Genomic DNA, 22910 nt, shown 5'->3' with positions numbered 1-22910 from the left:
AGGCCTGTCTTCTCTGTAAAAGGAAGCACTGCTCCTGCTCTCTTTGGCAAAAGAAAGCTTTGGAATGAAGGATCTATCCAAGGCCTCTTAACAGTTGTAAAACTCTATGGCAGTCTTGTCCCTCAGCTTACTCTTTTTGCCCATATTTTCATTTGAATTATTATTTCATATATGAAATGATTAGCATACAACATAGCTTTCAGGCATAATAAAAATTGCCAGCCTAATGAAAGAATATCAATCTAATCAATTAACACATTGATTAATGTTGGTGCCTGTTACTAGCTTATGCTCTGGGTTAACGACATCCATAAGAAAAGAGTGTGATTTCTATAAGACTTTTCCAATCAATAAGTTTTATTGCTTCTATCACTTAAATATCCTTCAAATTATCCACTTTTGTCCATCCTTGCTATTACCAGCCCACACCACCACCATTTTGCACTTGGACTACTGCAAAGTCTCCTTTCTGGTCTTCACATTCAGCCCTGTTTCTCATTTCTCAACCTGCAGCGAGTCATTTGCCTAAAATACAAATGCAAGTAACTCCCTGTAGTGATTCCTCACTGTCTTTAGTCTAAAATCAAACTCCTCCACAAACTTCTTTGACGTTCAATAACATTGTAAGGACAAATACTTTAACATTACCTAAATCTTCTGTAGTATTTTTTCTTAATAACAACTCTTGATAATTTTTACCTCCAGACAGATAGACAGATAGACATACAGATAGATAATCCACTGTAGATAGATAATCTACTGGCATTATGAAAATTATTTTACCCTATTTCCTATCTCTTTGTCAAATAACTAATCATCATTGATTCCTTCCCTTCCTTTGCAGCCTGGTATGGGTTCAGCCCTTTTGTTTCTTCTCTCTCTCTGATTAATCTTCTCTATTTCATCCTTATCTTTAACTTTCATCCTAGTTCTAATCAACTCATACCTCAACTATTAGAATTTATGGAGAAAGTAAGTTAGTAACCTCTTAACTCATTTCTCCACCACTAGCCTATCCCAGGTCCAATCAAAGCTATCTGCAAACCACTACCAGATTGTTTTCTAAATGTTATTTTCTTCATTTTACTCCTCTGTTTAGGCTTTTCACTTTTTCCCCCTCAAATATAAAATCCAATTATCTTTGCTAGCATCTAAGATATTTCACAATTTAGATCCAACCTTTTAAACCTTAATTCCAAACATAAAATAGCACTCCAGCAAGGCAATTATGTTAACTATCTGCTTGCTTTACTCATTCTCACTGTGGTTAACCAATGTGCCCCTGAATAAAATGACCTTTCTCTGGATTCTCTGTGTATTCAAATTCAGGACCTAATCAAGTTCTACCTCCTTCATAAAGCCTTCCCTATAATAGCCGATGGATAAAATATATGCTTTATATATAAATAAAACATTTTAATATTCTTTTATTCTCAGAATTTTGCAATATGTACTTTAAATTAAACAAAATCTCAAACATAGGAAAGAAACAGAAAGCATTTACTCTTGACAAAAAGAGAAAGAAAAAAAACTGGCTGAACCTTCTGTGAGTGAACACAAATATTACATTTACCTTGGAAAATTGGTACTGTCATGTAACCTAAAAATTTTACCCTTTTCCCATTATACTTCAATTTGATAAACTTGATACTTTAATCAAATAGTATTACCAAAAACAAAATTTCTATACATTGTTACATAATTAAGTTTCTTTTGAGCTATAATCTCCTAATTTTAATCATTAGGCATTCTAGTAATCTTGGTAACTTGACAAGTATATAAAACTAAAGTCAGAATTGCCTGAGAAGCAATGGTAAAACTGCTTGCATTTTTCACAGGTGGTTCACATTTAAAACTCCTTATATTTTCTAACAGCAGGCCATTTTTAAAGTTATTTGCACATAAAGACAGCATAATACTTACATAAGTTAATAGTGTCACAGTTAAGATATATCCAAACTATCTTACTATTATAGATATGTCATTTTAAAATGTCCACATTTATATATATCATTATTTTGTTATATACAAAACAATTTTTTAAAGCATGCTAATACAAAAATAATAATTTAATAGAAAACAGCATTCTATTCCACAAATACTAACATTCCCTTGCCCATCTGGATTCAAACAGATCATTTAATAAATATCTATAAATAACTTAGAGTTTTTATGGTACAGTATAGTTTACTATACCTTCAGATCTTGCCTGGTGGCTAGAAGTTCAGATTCCTTCCCATAGAAATCAGATTGAAGCTGTTTTAAAGTTTCCTGACTTTTTTCATAGTTATTTTGTAATACTGACATTTTCTCTTTCTCTGCTGCAAGTTCCTGGGCTGTCTGTGTGGACTGCTGCTGTAGTTTACTCTCAAGCTCTGTCTGAAACATACATTGGTTATTTAAAACAGTATGCATTCCAAAAACTAATTACAAATATAAAGCAAAATCCAGATATCTAGCAGAAAATTCCAAAGAATAAGATGAACTACACTTAAGCCCTAAAATTCTACCTCAATAGGGTAGAACTTACTTATAAAGTCAAAGAATTACAAAATCTAACAAGTTTCAATTTAAAGATCATAATATACAAAAGTAATTAAATTTAAAAAGGCATTTCACTGGGAAGTACTATCAGGTCTCAGGAGGAGGATTAACAATTACATTCTGATGGAGTGTCCAATGCTAGATACCTCAGCTGACCTAATTTAAGGTGGAATAAGGGAAACTTGGACATGAAAGAAAGAAGCTATTACTTTGTTGAAGTATTACTATATAGTTTCTACCCTTGGAAATTCAAGAATAACTCAAGAAAATTCTACAGGTCATCGTAATTAGTATCAAGGCAGAAATAGAAAATCTCACAAAGTTTTAAAGCTCCTCTAAACTCTAAACCTGTCTTTAGTCTTCAAGAAGATTCAGGAGATATGCACAAATTATGATATAGTTAAAATACATACATATACATGGCATGAAAAATCAGTATTTGACTTTTAAAATATACTACTTCAATAAAACTGCTGTTGAAGTCATTAGTGACTGCCATGTTCCAAAATCCTATATTCTTATCCTTGTCAACGTCTTATTTGACCTCTCAGTTGAACCTGATATAGTTGATTATGTCTCCTTCTAGATAGAAACACTTCCTTCAACCTGGTTTCCAAGGTACCTTATATTTTAGGTTATCTTCCTACCTTGCTGGTCATAACTTCCCAAAATCTTTTACTAGCTCCTTTTCTTCTGCTACTTCTCTGAATGTTGAGAGACCCCAAAGTTCTATTGTTGGCCCTCTTTTAATCCATATACTCTCTCCTTAGAAGATCTCAACTAGGACAGGCATGGTGGCTCACGCCTGTAATTCCAGCACTTTGGGAGGCTGAGGCAGTTGGATTGCCTGAGGTCAGGAGTTCAAGTCCAACATGGTGAAACCCCATCTCTACTAAAAATACAAAAATTAGCCAGGTGTGGTGGTGGGCACCTGAATCCCAGCTATTCTTGAGGCCGAGGCAGGAGAATCACTTGAACCTGGGAGGTGGATGTTGCAGTGAGCCAAGATCACGCTGCTGCACTCCATCCTAAGAGACAGAGTGAGATGCCATCTCAAAAAAAAAAAGAAAAAAGAAAAGAAAAAAAAAATCTCAACTAGACCCAGGCTTTAAAGATCTTTTTTAAAACTGATTCCCAAATTTATATCTCTAACTGCAACCTCTCCATCTGAACTCTGGGTTCTTATATCCATGTATCTTCCTGATGTCTCCCTTGAATGACTGACATATCTATCTCAAGCAGAAATCTGGATTCCTGACAGGAGCCCTGAGCATCAAAAAGCTCCTACTTCCCCCAGTAAATGGCATTACCAACTACCAACATGCACAAACCCAAACCCAGAGTTATCCTTGTTCTCCTATTAGCTCTTTGAATCTATCAGAAAGTCCTGATGATTCAACTTCCAAAATATATTCACAAATCATCCACCTCTAATTCTTTGGTTCATGTCATGATGGCATACTGTCTAAATTATTCTAATAGTTTTTCAATGCCTTTTCTGCTTGCTCCTTTATTTTCTCTTGAGTCAAATCTCATTATTCTCTGTTCTAAATTCTCCATTAGAGTCCAATTGCCCTCAGAATGAAATATACCATTCTGTTATCTTATAATCTACTAGTTTACATATAAATAATCTGGCCCGTCTGATTATCTGAGCTCATCTCATGTTACTTCCTTCCTTCACAACCAAATTTAACCCATATTGAGCATCTGTTTTTAGAAAATACCACGTCAATTCAAATCGCTTCAGCAAAGCTTCTTTGATCACCCAACCTTTAGTAGAATTACATCCCATCATTATCTTTCACACTTCTCTGTTTCACTTCTCTGCTTACTAAAGCATAAGCTCCACAAGAACAGGTCCCATGTCTGTTTTGTTCACAGCTATGTCTTCAGCACCTAGAAGTGTGCCAAGGCATAAAATAAGTGCCTAGGAATATTTCTCAAACAAATGAATGACAAATAGACTGGAGGGCCTGGAACATTTATTAGGCTATATTAACAGCCTAGATAAGACAAAAAGAAATTCTGGACTAAGGCTGTGGCAGTGGAAAACAAAAAGGATGAATTCAAGAGAGCTAGGAGACGGAGTGACAGGAATTCGTGCTAACTGCCTATGGAGGAGGATAGAATTAATTTCCCTGTACATTATCTGATAACATCCCCTGCCATCTTCCCTTCATAGAATTTTTCCTCCAATTCATACTGAAGAATTCCTGGATATAATGCACTTAAACATTTTCTTTTCTAAAATACTACTTAAAATTTTTTAATAAATCTAGTTTCTTACTCTTTAATTATTGTTCTAACTCTTAACTAAGCGCTCTGTGAAGTCTCAATAATGACCATAATGGCTCTTTGGACTCATGTTTGGGCTTTCAGTATTTTTCCTGTGACAGACTGATTCATTCATTTCTTAAAAATGACTAAGTGCTTATTTGCTAGAAAAGACAAAGTTCTCTGTCTTTGAGGAACTCAAACCATTAGTGAAGAAGTTAAATGAAAAAAAAAAAACAGACAAATCCAACAGTTTGATAACTGCTCCCTTATATAATACAGTTTTCTGTTTCTCTACATACTTTCTTTCTCATTAAATTATAAGCTACTTGAGAGTAAGGAGCCATATCCTCTTCATTTAATATTTCCACATTAGCTTTTGAACAAAGTTGGTGAGGGATTGTTGATTTAACAGCATGCTTTCTTGATTCTACATCAGCAAGTCCCAAATAGTCCTATGCTATATATAATGCTTTAAATCATCTCTAGATAACTTACATTACCATTAGGTAACACAGCATTAACAACATAAATGCTATGTGAATAGTTGTTTTACTGTATTTAAAATTTTGTATTATTTTTAATGTTGTACTATTCCTTTTTATTTATATATGTAGAAAATGTGTAAGTGCATTATGATAGTCAATGTGAAAAGTTACATATAGATATCTATAACTCTATAGATATTAAGCTATATATCTATAGATATCTATAATGTGTGTATATATATTTTTGTTATGTGTGTATGTGTGTGTGTGTGTGTGTGTGTATTTAAGCATGTATACAAATACATCTAAACATTATCCTTGTTTTCCCTACTTCACCATGGGCCAGTGACAATGGTAACTTTGTCGTGACCTATTACTACATGGTCTGCCATATACACTGAAACTTTCAGATCACAATGTGCTATACTTCCATAATAATATCCAACAACTGTTTTCCTTCTACATTGTATGGGTCACAGTATTAGAAACCTTAAATACATTATCTCAATCTTTATAACAACTCTATGACTCCACTTAATTGAGCTCAGAATAATCATTTCTCTATGACCAGTAAGCTAATGTGTGTCCAAATTTAATAAAATTAAACAAAATGTAAATTCAGATCTGCCTGGCTCAAACATCTTTAGATTACTTACAATACCTAATACAATGTAAATGCTATGTAAGTAGCTGGTATTTCAAATTTTGGTTTTCTTGTTTGTTTTGGTTTTGTTTTGTTTTGCTTTTTTGAGACAGAGTCTCACTCTGTTGCCCAAGCTGGAGTGCAGTGGCATGATCTTGGCTCACTGCAACCTCCGCCTCCCGGGTTCAAGCGATTCTCCTGCCTCCCAAGTAGCCTCAGCCTCCCAAGTAGATGGGACTACGGGTGTGCACCACTATGCCCAGCTAGTTTTTGTATTTTTAGTAGAGACAGGGTTTCACCATGTTGGCCAAGCTGGTCTCAAACTCCTGCCCTTAAGTGATCTGCCCACCTCGTCCTCCCAAAGTGCTGTGATTACAGGTGTGAGCTGCTGCACCCAGCCAATTTTGTATTATTTTTTAATGCTCTACTGTTACTTTTTATTGCTTTTCTTCTCTCAAATATTTTCAATTCCAACTGCAGTTACAGAATCTACAGATATGAAGGGTCAACTGTACAGGCAATATATATTAATCATAAATCCAAAAGAAATGTTACTGTAACTCATAAACTTTAAATAGGAAAACATGCTAAAAATACTTGCATTTTTTATTTCACTAAGTTATGATGCTATAAAAATGAAGATTTTGTAAATACTTAGATACAAGCCTAGCAGATTTTGAAGAAAATGGCCTCAGGATCTGAAAGTATACAACCAAGCATGCACTGTGATTAATTACATGCTGATTTTGATTATATATGGTAACACAAACAAGAGAATAGACACATTTGTCTATTCTTGATTGTATTATTAGAGAACTACTATTTTGTAAAGTAGCAAAATAATAGTTATAAAAACAGTGGTCAACATAAAATGTGTATTCTTTATTGTTTTAATTTATATACTTTGTACTTTAGTGGTATGATATATTTAGTTTATTCTACATAGTAGGAATTCTACTTTCTTTTCCACAGATCAAGTAACATGGACAGATTAACAGAGATATACATCATTTTGTTCATGTATTTCATATTAAGTACAATCCGTTTTTACAACTCTTGGTCTGGACAGATATTGAAAAACTTAAGAATAAAAACATGCTCAGTAATAAATTAGAATAGGTTTCGAAATGGAAACCATTATGGTGTAACTTAAAATATTAAATAATTAAAACTACATGAAGCTTTATATTACTGAAAGTTCTTAATATACCCCACTTTGTAATTTTTGTTCTTAGCCCTTAATAAGAACAATTTATTTTAAATTTCTTTAAGTTTTTCTAATACACTATGAATGCTACAAAAATTATTCCCTTAAGTGTTGTTAGTTATATGTTGTTGTTGTTGTTATTATTACTATTATTTTTGAGAGAGAGAGTCTCTCTGTCACCTAGCATGTGGCATGATCACAGCTTACTGCAACCTTCACCTCCTGAGTTCAAGTGATTCTCCTGCCTCAGCTTCCCAAGTAGCTGGGATTATAGGCACCTACCACCATGCCCATCTAATTTTTGTATTTTTAGTAGAGACTGGGTTTTACCATGTTGGCCAGGCTGTTCTTGAACTCCTGACCTCAGATGATACACCCACCTCAGAGTGCTGGGATTACAGGCATAAGCCACTGTGCCCAGACAGTTATATATAATTTTTAATAAGGTAGTTTCACATCTATCAAATAATTAGCACTATAATTTTAAATAACAATTATCTGACGACAGAGTTATAGTGAATGGAAGTCCAGACTCAGGTATTTGATTATATTATCAAATTAATATTTGATAAATGAGGTCATTTTCTTCAAAATGTGCTAGGCTTATATCTAAGTATTTACAAAATCTTCATTTTTATAGCATCATAACTTAGTGAAATAAAAAATGCAAGTATTTTGATTATGCTTTATTCACACTGAACTTAGGAAAAAATCTAGCTTGTGTAAACTCTTCTATGTTGCAACTCATCCATCTGTATTAATCATATTATTTTCTTAATTGCCAAGTTTTTCTTCCTGTAAAAAGTAAACGAATATATCACTACCTTCTGTAAATCAGCAATTTTAAGTTCTCCTTGGAGTGCTTCAATTTGTTTTTTCTTCTGTTCACTTGATTGCTTTAGCTCATTTATGCTCCCCTGAAGTTGTTGCTCTTCTTTTTCCTTTTGTTTTAAAGTATTCTGGGCCTGTATAAGTTGTTCCTGAATTGAATTGAGTTCCAATTTCAACTGATGAGAAGCCTAAAAGAAAAAAAAATCTATTTAGCCTTCATTTGTTCATTCAAAAGACAATTTACTGAGTAACTACTACACTCCAGGCACTACTCTAGGAAGAAATTACTGAGGGTGTTGGCTACAGACAATCAGTAAAGATACCTGCCCCATCTTGCTTTCACAACCAACAGAGCTATTAGATGACAAGCTGGATAATCTTTATTATTTGACATTACCTTTCTTTTTAACTTATAACTGTATAGTTAGAGCTCATTAATGATCAGGATTAGTATTCTCTTGTATCACAGAAAATAGGTATGTCAACATCAATGATTGCTGGATGTCTATTGTCTTTCAAAAACCTTCTCATATGCCAATAAGCCTGTTGGCCACAATTGTCACAAAGAATAGATAGTAACTATGATAAAACCAAAATCACTTTTAACAAATATGTTTAGTGTCTGTCTGATGACATGAAAATACACTGCAGAGGCCAGGTGCTCATGCCTGTAATCCCAGCACTTTGGGAGGCCAAGGCAGGCAGATCACTTGAGGTCAGGAGCTTGAGACCAGCCTGGTCAACATGGTGAAATCTGTCTCTACTAAAAATGCAAAAATTAGCCAGGCATAGTGGTGAGAACCTGTAATCCCAGCTACTCGGGAGGCTGAGGCAGAAAATCACTTGAACCTAGGAGGTGGAGGTTACAGTGAGCTGAGATCGCATCACTGCACTTCAACCCAGGTGACAGAGTGAGACTCTGTTTCAAAAACTTAAAAAAAAAAAAAAACTATACTGCAGAACAGTTACCTAATTTAGAGCTATCTGGGGCATATTTTACTTCTATCTTGCTTGTACAATCCACCAGGATATGTTTCTCTTCAAATTCAGATATCACACAGAAGCAACACTGAGGTTCCTCTGTGGCCAAGGTAAACCATTATTATCTCCCACACTTCAACCAAAGTCATATTTTCAGTTCTATGCATATTTCACTAAGAACTTAGCATTACATTTGAACATTTGCCCATATCCAAAGTTACTCTGGAAAAAGTTTTAGTGTTATATACAGATGTCTCAGCTTATTTCCACAATGAACAGCAAAATATTTTTATGCAAAACAGGAGTCAGATAATATGACAATAAGGATGATATAATATGATAACCAATGTTAAAATAATAACTATCATATGAACATTTATTATAGTCAGTGTCCTGAGTACTTTAAAAGATATTAATCTGGCCAGGTGAGGTGGCTCATGCCCGTAATCCCAGCACTTTGGGAGGCCGAGGTGGGCGGATTGCCTGAGCTCAGGAGTTTGAGACCAGCCTGGGCAACACAGCTGCCCATTTCTACTAAAATACAAAAATAATTAGCCAGGCATGGCAGCGTGTGCCTGTATTCCCAGCTACTTGGGAGGCTGAGGCAGGAAAATTGCAAGAACCCAGGAGGCAGAGGTTGCAGTGAGCCGAGACTGCGCCACTGCACTCTAGTCTAGGCGACAGAGCGAGACTCCGTCTCAAAAAAAAAAAAAAAAGATATTAACCCATTTATTTCTCACCACCATAACTATCACATAGATTCAGACTCTACTATATAGAAACTAGAGCACAGAGATTAAATATTCTGTCCAAAATATGGCAAAATGGCACAGCTAATAAATGGCATAGCTAGGATGTAAATTTGGACAATCTTGATTCAGAACTTGGGCATGAAGCAATTATAATTTTGCTACTTACATGGCTGGCATCTACAACACAAGTCTGCTTTCAATCAACAACTAGAATACAATCACATCAAATACTTGTCAGTACTATGTCTTGCTCCTTTATCAAATAAGATTTTCTAGAAAGTTGCATGCCTGGACTCTAGCAGCTAGCATGTATGGCTTCAGAGAGTAACAACCATATATTATACCTATTTGTTTACTCATGTGCTTGTCTGTTTTTGCTGGAAACAATAGAAGCAGTAACCACAGAAAAATATCTTGGTTATTATACAATCATTATCAAGTATACATCTGTATGAGTAAAACTGTCCATGAAATAAAGAGCCTTTAAAAAGGTCATTTCTATAGAAAGCATTTTAAGATTTCTTTTTCAACCATAATAATGTTCCTTAACTCTGCAGTTCACTGACTCAATTTGCTGTCTTTATTAATTATATTTCTTTATTTGGACCTTTGGTTATAAACTAGCTTAAGTCATTTTAATAGTAGGTAAAATACAAATAACAATTTTAAACTATATACGTGATTTGTTACATTTCAGAGAAATAAACCTATGACCTAAGTATCAATGTGAAAATACTTTTTTTCCATTGAAAATATTTTTTTAAAAAATTCTCTGTGGAAACGCCCCCAAGAACAAACATGCTTTATATATTTATTTAAAATATAAAAACCTTACTATACTTTACATATTTTATGTTACAGAAAAAAGAAAATCTTACCTCCTTCTCTTTTTCAAGTGACTTTTTCAGTTCCTTGTGTTCCTTAAGTGTGTTTTCCATCTGTACTTGAAGTTGATGCTTTAATTCTTTGCAAGTTTTCTCCTAAAAAAATAAAAACTATTATTACATTAAAAAAAATTGTAATAACTTTAAGAAGTTTAGTTTATAACCTTAGTAAAATACAAATAAGGAAATAAACTAAAACTATTGATGAGCTAAGATGAGACAGGATCATCCATTTCAATGATAAAAATAGGCAAATATTACAGAAGTAATGGAGGAAGGACAACAAAACACTAAGGGTTTTGATCATCAACCAAGCCACAATAACATATATTAAACAATATTAAGACAATATTTTAGAACACTTTGGAAATCATATTTTATGTCACACAATTCATTATAATTAACTTGCCACACTACTTTAAGAGCAATGGGCTTCAAGAAAATGGAATCAAGAAAACTTAGAAAACAATAAATTAAAAAATAATCACAAGAGGAAAATTGTACAGATAGAAAATAATTTCTCCAAATAGAAAGGAACATAAAGGTAAGATACTAATAACACAGGAGAAATACTGTGATATTCAACTGAAAATATTCTTGCTCTTTAGAAAATGGTACACTCCCAGGCACACACACACCCACACCACTATCTTGGGTTTCTTTTCAGGTGAGGCAATCACAACTAATTTCCTCATAAGAACTACTTTAAATTATTAAAATGTGAGATGAAAAGCAAACTGTAAACTAAGCAGAAAAATCAGTACATTTTAAATAAAATAATCACTTCTCCCTAAGAAAGTAAATGTAAACTACTAACCAAGTCTAACATAGCAGCTTTTCCTTTCTGATTCTCCTTTTCAAATTCACTTTTGGAGTTTTCCAAAGAATCAGAAACCTTTGATAGTTTATCTTTTACTGTAGAAAGCTCTGTCATTAAAGTTTCTTTCTCCATTTTCACTTTTTGTAGTTCTGTTACTGTTGTTTGAATTCTGTTATTCAACTCCTCATGCTGCATCTTTGCACCTTGACTTAAAGTTTCCAATTCTTGTTTCAGTATTACTTTTTCTTCCTCCTGCTTGGTAAGCTTGTGCTTGATGTTTTCAAGGGCTTCAGATTTTTTCTGTAGATCCAATCTTGTACTGGATGCTCTAAAGATTGTTTAAGAAACAATCTTGTTAAATAACACATAATTTATAATTTCTAATTTACCATTCAAAATTATCATAAACAATTACTTAGTTCTGAAACTTTTTTGTATAGTTCAGAAGTAAAAATAATCTAATTTCATAAAATCACACAAGTGAAAAATACTTTAGAACATCTCATTTTATCACTTAACAGATGTAGATTATTTTTCTCAAGTCAAATAAGTGAGTAGTGAAGACAAAACTATCTAAGCCTCCTAACTTAATCCAGTTTTGTTCACCACAACTAATCCCCAGAAAAAGAAAAACTGCATATCACAGACCCTCTAGTCTATAACAGCCAGAAATGTTTTCCATAAAGAATCTATTCATTATATTAGTTCTCCAGCACCCACAGAACTTTGTCTCTTTCTTCAAAAACTTAAAACACATTATGTTTGATAGTTCTTAAACTTCAAAATATTTATGGTTAACCCAGAAAAAAATCAAGTAAGAAAATAAAAGAAACATTTTATTTAAAATATAGAGGGAAGACAAATGATTTACTTTAACACTGGAACCTAGCAGATCTGCAAAACCTACAAAGGATTTGTAGCCAAACCTACAAAGGATTTGCTATCATTTGTTCCTTAATATAGGTCTCTTACACCTGAGTGAAAAAGCAACCACAAGAATGAAGAAATAAAGATATAGTTTTAGGAAAGCTATAGACTTTTATTGTTTTTATAAAAGTAACTATGTAAATTATACAGCAAAACCCCCAAATACACTGTAAATAACAGCCATTTTTAAAGTCAAAAACAGATGCTAAGTAACAATATTTCTAGAATGCACACTAGTTCCAATGTAATCAGTATACATTTATAGCCAATAAATATAATTCAATGATATGTTAAAGGGAGGTTGTTAAAAGATGTACTAATCACATATTTGACACTGTGTATTAATACAATTTCAAAACTGTATTTAAACCTTGAAATTTAACTTTTTAGTTCTAGAAACACAGTTTTAACTTCTTAAATATAGCTAGAGAAGACATTAAAGTTTAATAGGTTCACAAGATATTATGCCTCCCTGATTTTTAAAGGTTCAAATTGAAAAGTCATTAAACTATTATTTTATCATTTTAATATAGTTAAAATCCCTGTCAAGCAACCCTAAAATTAAGACAATATATTTATTTACCATGGTGCTTAACTTTTCCAAAATTAATTAAAAAATCATAAGGTTATGTGAATCAAAGAAAGCAAAACAGAAATAGAGGCTTACATAGTCACTGAAACTTCTTGTTTTTTTTTTTTAAGTAACTAAAAGAAGAAATAAACAATCATACTTGGAAATTATAACATCTCTTTTTTAAAAACTAATAGAACCACTAGAGGAAAAAATTGGCAAAAATATAGACTACCAGAATACCAGAACAGCACTGTAATTGTTATAGGCCACTCCACCCAATAACAAAGAGTACATATATGTGCACATAGAAAATTAATTAAAATAAGCCATATGCTGGGCCTTAAATAAGACTTAGGTTCAAACGTTTGAATTTTACCGAGAATGTTCTTTGACCGCAATAGAATTAAATTAGACATCAGTAACAATAATGTATCTAGGAGAGCCTCAATAATTGGAAAGTAAACCTACTTATAACCTATGCATCAAAGAAGAAATCACAAAGGAAATCAGAAAATACATTGTAAGATGGGAGGGAAAAGTTGGGTGAATAAATTTAAGTGGGCCCTCAAAAGGGGGGCCCTGCATCCTGTTATTTGGGCTGAGCCCTGGGCTCATAGGTGGGCTTTAATCGAAGTCCCAATTTGTTTATCTGATATAAGAGCAGAAGGGACTCTAGCCTTCCTTGCCTAGGTAGTTCTCCAGAAATGTAAGAACACCTCAGAGGAGAAATGTATGCACAAAGTACATAGATAAAAAAGATCTTGGTATTAAAGGTTTTCCTACCTAGGATGTGGAAGCCTTGAGAGTGAATTCTTAACCATGATATTAGAACAAAGAATGAAAATGGGCCCACCTCCATTGGGCCCATTGGAAACAGAATGAACCATTGGGCCTGCAGGATTTTGGGGGAAAAGAACAAAAGCTGTCTCAGAGGTGATCTTCATGGACTGACGACTGGATTCTAGAGATAATGATGAACCACTTGGTCGGTAATGTAATGGATCAGATATGCTCCTCAAATATCTAGGCACTGGAAACTGCGGTGAGAAGGAATGCTACCGGATGCACAAGATACACTTCTATATCCTCTGATTCAATGTATCAGGACCCAATTTAGTAGATATAAAAATGAGAATCTTTTCACCACCATATCTCCAAACAAGGATGAAAACCATGAAGATGTGAAACAACTTCATCATCAACTCTGAGAGGTTTTATTTCACCTTCCTGAAGAAGACTTTTCTCAGGCTTTTAGTCTCCACCTTTATTACTGAACAGTCAAGAGCCCTCATCCCCTTGACACAAGTCAAGTCCAACAATTCATTCAGAGTAGCTGATTTGATGTTTAAAGACAAAATGTACTAAAATATAACCAGCCATATGAAGACATCCAAATAATTGGAGTGGAACTGATTTTTATCCAAAAAAATTCTGGTGAGTGATGTGCTTACTGAAAATCTCATCATGGCAGGACCCAAATTCAGCATCCACATCAAAGATAAGCTGGGCAAGAGATTAATTCTACCTTGGGAGTGAAGGAATGATGCTGCAGCTCAGCATTTTATGGCTATATATGTTCAGAAGTACATACCTATTCTGCCACCAGAGATATTTGAAACTTCATAAACCAATAAATCTTATAGGTCTCAATATCTTCTAAACCAATCCATCCTTATACTCAGAGCTGCCACGAATCCATTGAGCACTTTAGTGCAAATTAGAAAAAAGATACCCTCCTTCAAGATAATTTGTTCCATCTGTGGCAAAACTGTCATAATACGCTGATTTTATTAGAATAAGACTTAATACTACCATCTGCATAAATCTTACAACTCGCATTGACAAGTGAAAGGTAGGTGAGTAACTGAAGAAAAGAAACAGACACTACAAAATGTAGACAGACACAGAGAAGCTTTCACATTTAAAAGCTGTTTTAAAAAGCAAAGTAAACACAGAGTCTAAAGATGGAAACAAAGAGGAGAAATAAATAACATAAAAAATTGACAAAATCAATTAAATCAAAAAGCTTTTACAAAAGTCTGATAAAACTAATGAATCTCTAATTAAATTGATTTTTAAAAAGACACATTACCAATATTAAGAATAAAGGAGGAAAACTACCACAGATCCTACAGTCTTTAAAAGTATGTTATTATGAACAACATTACGCCAATAAATTTGAAGTTTAGAGGAAATGAACACATTTCTGAAAGACACAAATTATCAAAACTGACTCAAGGAAAAAAAAAAGTCAGAAAATCAGAATAGCGCTCTATCTATTAAATGAATTGAACCCCAAAGGAAACAACCCGGAAAGACAACTCTAAGCCTAGTTGGTTCACTAGTGAATTCTATCAAACATTCAAGAAACAAATGATATCCAACCCATACAAACTATTTCAGAAAGGAGAAGATGAGGAAATACTCCTCAATTCCTTTTTAAGGCCACTTTAACTCTGATATCAAAATCTGAGAATGATAGTAAAGGAATACTACAGACCAATATCCCTCATAAATATATGAAAAATTTTTAACAAAGTATTATCAAATCAAAAACAGCAACATATAAAAAGGTAATATAGCATGGTCAAGTGAATTTATCCCAGAAAAGCAAGATTGCTTTAATAGTAAATCAATGAGTATAAGGCATCTCTGAGTATAAGGATGGATTGGTTTAGAAGATATTGAGACCTATAAGATTTATTGGTTTATGAAGTTTCAAATTGTAATTGACCATATTAACAGAATAAAAGAGAAAATCCATATAATCATATCAATAGATACAGAAAAAAGAAGTTGTTAAAATTCAATCCAAGCACAATAATTTTTTTTGAGACAGTTTCACTCTATCTCCCAGACCACTGGAGTACAGTGGTCCTGGAGTGCAGTGGTGCAATCTCAGCTCACCACAATCTCCACCTCCCAAGTTCAAGCGATTCCCATACCTCAGCCTCCCAAATAGCTAGATTACAGGTGAATGCCACCACACATAGCTGATTTTTGTATTTTTATTAGAGATGGGGTTTTCCCATGCTGGCCAGGCTGGTCTCGAACACCTGACCTCAGGTGATCAGCCCGCCTCCCAAAGTTCTGGGATTACAGGCATGAGCAACAAGGCCAATAATTTTTTTTTTTTTATAGCTAGGTATCAAAGGTAATGTCCTCAATCTGATAAAGGGAATCTCAGAAAAACCTACAGCTAACCTCAAATGTAATGATGAAACATTTAATATTTCCTGCCTAAGATTAGAAATAATGCAAAGACATTTGCTATTACTATTTATATTCAAAATTTTACTGGATGTCCCAACCAGCAAGAAAAAGGCATAAAAGGCCTATAGGTTGGAAAGGAAGAAGTAAATTTGTCTCTATTTGCAGATAACATCATTTTCTAATTAGAAAACGTCAAGAACTCTATAAACAACTACTAAAACTAAAAAGTAAATTGAGCAAGGTTAAAGGGAGAAAGTCAATATAAAAAATTATATTTTTATACTAGTCATAAGGAAGTGGAAAATTAAATTTAAATAACAATTTATAATTGCATTGAAAAATACTCAGGAATAAATTTAACAAAAGATCAACAAGATGTCTATGGTAAAAATACTACTTAAAATACTACAGAGGTGGATGCAAGATGGCCAAATAGCTTGTAGCTTGTACCTACAAGCTCTGGAGTACAGGTCCCAGAGAGAACAACACAGAGGGTGAGTTATTACTGCCCACAGACCAGGAGATTCCTGGGGTGAAAAGCACCACAAGCTTTCAACACGGCTATTTCAGCCAGCACAGCAGGTCTTCAAACAAAAACTCACACAAATCTGGGTGGCCATTTCAACTGGTGCCTGGAACACCTGGGAGACAGAGCTGCCCATTCACCTGAAAAAAAGGGGGCTGAAACAGGGAGCCAGGTGATCTAGCTCGGCAGGTCCCACCTCCACAAAGACCAGCAATCTGACATGCTGTGGATTGAGAGCTTCCTGGCAAGCACAGCTGAACTTGGGACAGTCCAGCTCTGTTGGGGGAAGGGCATCCGCCACTACTAAGGCAGTCTGCCATTACTGAGGCAGTTCTAACTATACCTCTATAAACAAAACCACAAGAAAGTTCACACAAGCAGCTGGGCAGAGCCCTGGAAAGCTCAGCAATGCCTCTGCTGGCAGACTGTGACTAGGCTACCACCTTGCTGGGCAGGGCAGCTCTGAAAAAAGGCAACACCAGGTCAGGAACTTATAAATAAAGCCCCACCTTCCCGGGACAGAGCGCCTGAGAAAAAAGGCGGTTTTGAGTTCCGCTGCAGCAGACTTAAATGTATCTGCCCAGCAGCTCTGAACAGAACAACAGAGCTCACACATCAGCACTTGAGCTCCTATAAGGGACAGACTGACTCCTCAAGCAGCTCCCTGACCCCCGTAGATCCAAAGAGCCATCTCATAAAGGAGAGTTCAGGCTGACATCTGGTGGGTATCCTTCTGGGATGAAGGTAGCAGAAGAAAAAACTGGCAGCAACCCTTACTCTTCTGTAGTCGCTGCAGGTGACCCCCAAGCAGGGTCTGGAGTAGAACTCCAGCAGTCCTACAGCAGAGGGACCTGAATGCTAGAAGGAAAACTAAAAAACAGAAAGAAATAACTACATCAACAAAAAGGACATCCACTCAGAGACCCCATCCAAAAGTCAAGAACTACGAAGACCACAGGCAGATAAATCCACAAAGATGGGAAGAAACCAGCACAAAAAGGATGAAAACACCCAAAACCAGAATGGCTCTCCTCCTCCAAGGGATCACAACTCATCATCAGCAAAGGAAGAAAGCTAGATGAAGAATGAGTCTGATGAATTGACAGAAACAGGTTTCAGAAGGCGGGTAATAACAAACTTCTCAGAGCTAAAAGAACATGTTCTAACCCAATGCAAAGAAACTAAGAACCTTGGAAAAAGGTTTGATGAAATGCTAACAAGAATAAACAGCTTAGAGAAGAATATAAATGACTTAATGGACCTGAAAAACACAATATAAGAACTTCGCGAAGCATATACAAGTTTCAATAGCCAAACTGACCAAGCAGAAGAAAGGATATCAGAGATTGAAGATCAACTCAATGAAATAAAATGAGAAGACAAGATTAAAGAAAAAAAGATTGAAAAGAAATTAACAAAGGCTCCAAGAAATATGGGATTACGTGAAAAGACCTAATCTACGTTTGATAGGTGTACCCAAATGTGATGGAGAGAATGAATCCAAGCTGGAAAACACTCTTCAGGATATTATCCAGAAGAACTTCCCCAACCTAGTAAGGCAGGCCAATATTCAAGTCCAGGAAATACAGAGAACACCACAGAAATATTCCTCAAGAAGAGCAACCCTAAGGCACATAATGTCAGATTCACCAGGGCTAAAATGAAGAAGAAAATGATAAGTGCAGCCAGAGAGAAAGGTCAGGTTACCCACAAAGGGAAGCCCATCAGACTCACAGTGGATCTCTCGGCAGAAACCCTACAAGCCAGAAGAGAGTGGGTGCCAATATTCAACAACCTTAAAGAAAAGAACTTTCAACCTAGAATTTCATATCCAGCTAAATTAAGCTTCATAAGCAAAGAAGAAATAAAATCTTTTATGAACAAGCAATTGCTGAGATTTCATTACCACCAGGCCTGCCTTACAAGAGCTCCTGAAAGAAGCACTAAACATGGAAAGGAACAACCAGTACCAGCCACTCCAAAATTATACCAAATGGTAAAAAGGACCAACACAATGGAGAAACTAGGTTAATGAATGGGCAAAACAACCAGCTAGCATCAAAATGGCAGGATCAAATTCACACATAACAATATTAACCTTCAATGTAAATGGGGTAAATGCCCCAATCAAAAGATACAGACTGGCAAATTGGACAAAAAGTCAAAACCCATTGGTGTGCTGTATTCAGCAAACCCATCTCATGTGCAAGGACACATAAAGGCTCAAAATAAAGGGATGGAGGAAGATTACCAAACAAATGGAGAGCAAAAAAACAAAAAAGCAGGAGTTGCAATCCTAGTCTCTGATAAAATAGACTTTAAACCAACAAAGATCAAAAGAGACAAAGAAGGGCATTACAAAAAGGTAAAAGAATCAATGCAACAAGAAGAGCTAATGATCCTAAATATAAACGCACCCAATACAGGAGCACCCAGATACATAAAGCAAGTTCTTAACGACCTACAAAGAGACTTAGACTCCCACACAATAATAGTGAGAGACTTTAACATTCCACTGTCAATATTAGACAGATCAACAAGACGGAAAGTTAACAAGGATATCCAGGACTTGAACTCAGATCTGGACCAAGCAAACCTAACAGACATACACAGAACCCTCCACCCCAAATCCACAGAATATACTTTCTTCTCAGCACCACATCACACCTACTCTAAAATTGACCACATAATTGGAAGTAAATCACTCTTCAGCAAATGCATAAGAATGGAAATCATAACAAACCGTCTCTCAGACCACAGTGCAATCAAATTAGAACTCGGGATTCAGAAACTAACTGAGAACCCCACAACTGCATGGACACTGAACAACTGGCTCTTGAATGTTGACTGGATAAACAATGAAATGAGGGCAGAAATAAAGATGGTCTTTGAAACCAATGAGAATGAAGACAAAATGTACCAAAATCTCTGGGACACATTTAAAGCAATGTCTAGAGGAAACTTTATAGGCATAAATGCCCACATGAGAAGCAAGGAAAGATCGAAAATTGACACCCTAACATCAAAATTGAAAGACCTAAAGGAGCAAGATCAAAAAAACTCACAAGGTAGCAGAAGACAAGAAATAACAAAGATCAGAGCAGAACTGAAGGAGATAGAGACACCAAAAAACCTTCAAAAAAAATCAATAAATCCAGGAGCTGGTTTTTTGAAAAGATCAACACAATAGACAGACTGCTAACCAGGTTAATAAAAAAAAAAAGAGAGAGAAGAATTAAATAGATGCAATGAAAAATGATAAAGGGGATATCACCACTGATTCCACAGAAATACAAATTACCGTAAGAGATTACTAAACACAACTCTATGCACACAAACCAGTAAACCTGGAAGAAATGGATATATTCCTGGACACTTGCACCCTCCCAAGCCTAAACCAGGAAGAAGTCAAAACCCTGAATAGACCAATAACAAGGTCTGAAGTTGAGGCAGCAGTTAATAGCCTACCAACCAAAAAAAGCCCAGGTCCACATGGGTTGACAGCTGAATTCTACCAGACATACAAAGAGGAACTGGTACCACTCCTGAAACTATACCAAACAATCCAAAAAGGGAATTCTTCCCAAATCATTTTATGAGACCAACATCATCCTGAAACCAAAACCTGGCAGAAACGCAACAAAAAAAGAAAACTTCAGGCCAATATCCACGAAGCACGTTGATGCAAAAATCTTCAATAAATACTGGAAAACCAATTGGACCAGCAAATCAAAAAGTTTATCCATCACTATCAAGTAAGCTTCATCCCAGGGATGCAAGGCTGGTTCAACATATGCAAGTCTATAAACATAATCCATCACATAAACAGAACCAAAGACAAAAATCACATGATTATCTCAATAGATGCAGAGAAGGCATTTGACAAAATCCAACAGCCCTTTATGCTAAAAACTCTCAATAAACTAGGTATCGACAGAACGTATCTCAAATTAATAAAAGCTATTTATGACAAACCAACAGCCAATATCATACTGAATGGGCAAAAACTGGAAGCATTCCCTTTGAAATCTGGCACTAGACAAGGATGCCCTCTCTCACCACTCCTATTCAATATAGTACTGGAAGTTCTAGCCAGAGCAATCAGGCAAGAAAAAGAAATAAAGGGTATTCAATTAGGAGAGGAGGAAGCCAAATTGTCTCTATTTGCAGATGACATGATTGTATATTTAGAAGACCCCATCATCTCAGCCCAAAATCTCCTGAAACTGATAAGCAACTTCAGCAAAGTCTCAGGATACAAAATCAATGTGCAGAAATCACAAGCATCCCTATACACCAATAACAGACTGAAAGAGAGACAAATCAATAATGCACTGCCATTCACAATTGCTATAAAGTGAATAAAATACCTGGGAATACAACTAATGAAGGATAGAAAGGACCTCTTCAAGGAGAATTACAAACCACTGCTCCAGGAAATAAGAAAGGATACAAACAGATGGAGAAACATTCCACATTCATGGTTAGAAAGAATCAATATTGTGAAAATGGCTATACTGCCCAAAGTAATTTATAGATTCAGTGCTATCCCCATCAAGCTACCTATGACCCTCTTCACAGAACTGGAAAAAACTGCCTTAAACTTCATACGGAACGACAAGAGAGCCCGCATAGCCAAGACAATTCTAAGCAAAAAGAACAAAGCTGGAGGCATCACGCTACCTGATTTCAAACTATACTACAAGGCTACAGTAATCAAAACAGCATGGTACTGGTACCAAAATAGAGATATAGACTGATGGAACAGAACAGAGGCCTCAGAGTCAATGCCACACATCTACAACCATCTTATCTTTGACAAACCTGACAAAAACAAGCAATGGGGAAAGGATCCCCTGTTTAATAAATGGCGTTGGGAAAACTGGCTAGCCATGTGCAGAAAGCAGAAACTGGACCCCTTTCTGACACCTTACCCTAAAATTAACTCCAAATGGATTAAAGACTTAAACATAAGGCCTAACACCATAAGAACCCTAGAAGAAAACCTAGGCAGAATCATTCAGGACATAGACATAGGCAAGGACTTCATGACTAAAATACCAAAAGCCTTGGCAACCAAAGCCAAAATAGACAAATGGGATCTAATTAAACTCCAGAGCTTCTGCACAGCAAAAGAAAGAATCATTAGGGTGAACCAGCAACCAACAGAATGGGAAAAATTTTTTGCAATCTACCCATCTGACAAAGGGTTAATATCCAGAATCTACAAAGAACTGAAAAGATTTACAAGAAAAAACAAACAAACAAACCCATTCAAAATTAGGCGAAGGACATGAATAGACGCTTTTCAAAAGAAGACATTTATGAGGCCAACAAACATATGAAAAAATGCTCATCATCACTGGTCATTAGAGAAATGCAAATCAAAACCACATTGAGATACCACTTCATTCCGTGTTAGAATGGCAATCACGAAAAAATCTAGGGACAACAGATGCTGGCAAGAATGTGGAGAAATAGGAACACTTTTACACTGTTGGTGGAAGTGTAAATTAGTTCAACCATTGTGGGATACAGTGTGATTCCTCAAGGACCTAGAAATAGAAATTGCATTTGACCCAGAAATTCCATTACTGGATGTATATCTAAAGGATTACAATCATTCTATTATAAAGGCACATGCGTGTGGCACTGTTTACAATAGCAAAAACCTGGAACCAACCCAAATGCCTATCGATGACAGACTGGACAAGGAAAATGTGGCACATACACACCATGGAATACTATGCAGCCATTAAAAATGATGAGTTCATGTCCTTTATGGGGACATGGATGAATCTGGAAACCATCATTCTCAGCAAACTGACACAAGAACAGAAAAACAAACACCACGACATGTTCTCACTCATAGGTGGGTGTTGGACAATGAGAACTCATAGACACAGAGAGGGGAGCATCACATACTAGGGTCTGTTGGTGGAGAACAGGGGATGGGCAGCCACGGGTAATGAAGTTGGGGAGCGATAACAGGAAGAGAAATGCCAGATACAAGTGATGGAGAGATGGAGGCAGCAAACCACATTGCCACGTATGTACCTATGCAACAATCCTGCATGTTTTGCACATGTACCCCAGAACCTAAAGTGCAATAAAAAAAAAAAATACTACTTAAAGAAATTAAAGAAGGCCCAAGTAGATAAAGACATATGTTTGTGTATCAGAAGATTCAGTGTTGTTAAGATGTCACTTCTTCCCAAATTGATTTACAATTTCAATGCAATT

The 22910-nt window shown here is 35.4% G+C and overlaps 1 protein-coding gene across 9 annotated transcripts in view; it reads right to left on the bottom strand.

Moving 5' to 3' along the window:
* The window catches only part of EEA1 (early endosome antigen 1), a 160149-nt gene that overhangs the window by 19864 nt on the left and 117375 nt on the right, over positions 1-22910 (bottom strand). For all 9 annotated transcript variants that reach the window (XR_013521953.1, XR_013521952.1, XM_078337018.1 and 6 more), the window contains 4 exons: positions 11425-11755; positions 10602-10703; positions 7984-8178; positions 2197-2379 (listed from right to left, as the gene is read on the bottom strand). Coding sequence is in view for 7 of the 9 variants with exons in the window: in XM_078337018.1 (XP_078193144.1) it covers positions 2197-2379; positions 7984-8178; positions 10602-10703; positions 11425-11755 (811 nt within the window). In the remaining 2 variants the exon portion in view is untranslated. The remainder of the gene's footprint in view (positions 1-2196; positions 2380-7983; positions 8179-10601; positions 10704-11424; positions 11756-22910) is intronic.

The sequence above is a fragment of the Callithrix jacchus genome, chromosome 9 (assembly GCF_049354715.1).
Source record: "Callithrix jacchus isolate 240 chromosome 9, calJac240_pri, whole genome shotgun sequence".
Taxonomy (NCBI): Eukaryota; Metazoa; Chordata; class Mammalia; order Primates; family Cebidae; genus Callithrix; species Callithrix jacchus.
Note: the sequence above shows the minus strand (reverse complement) of the source record. Positions and strands in the feature narration are given on the sequence as shown.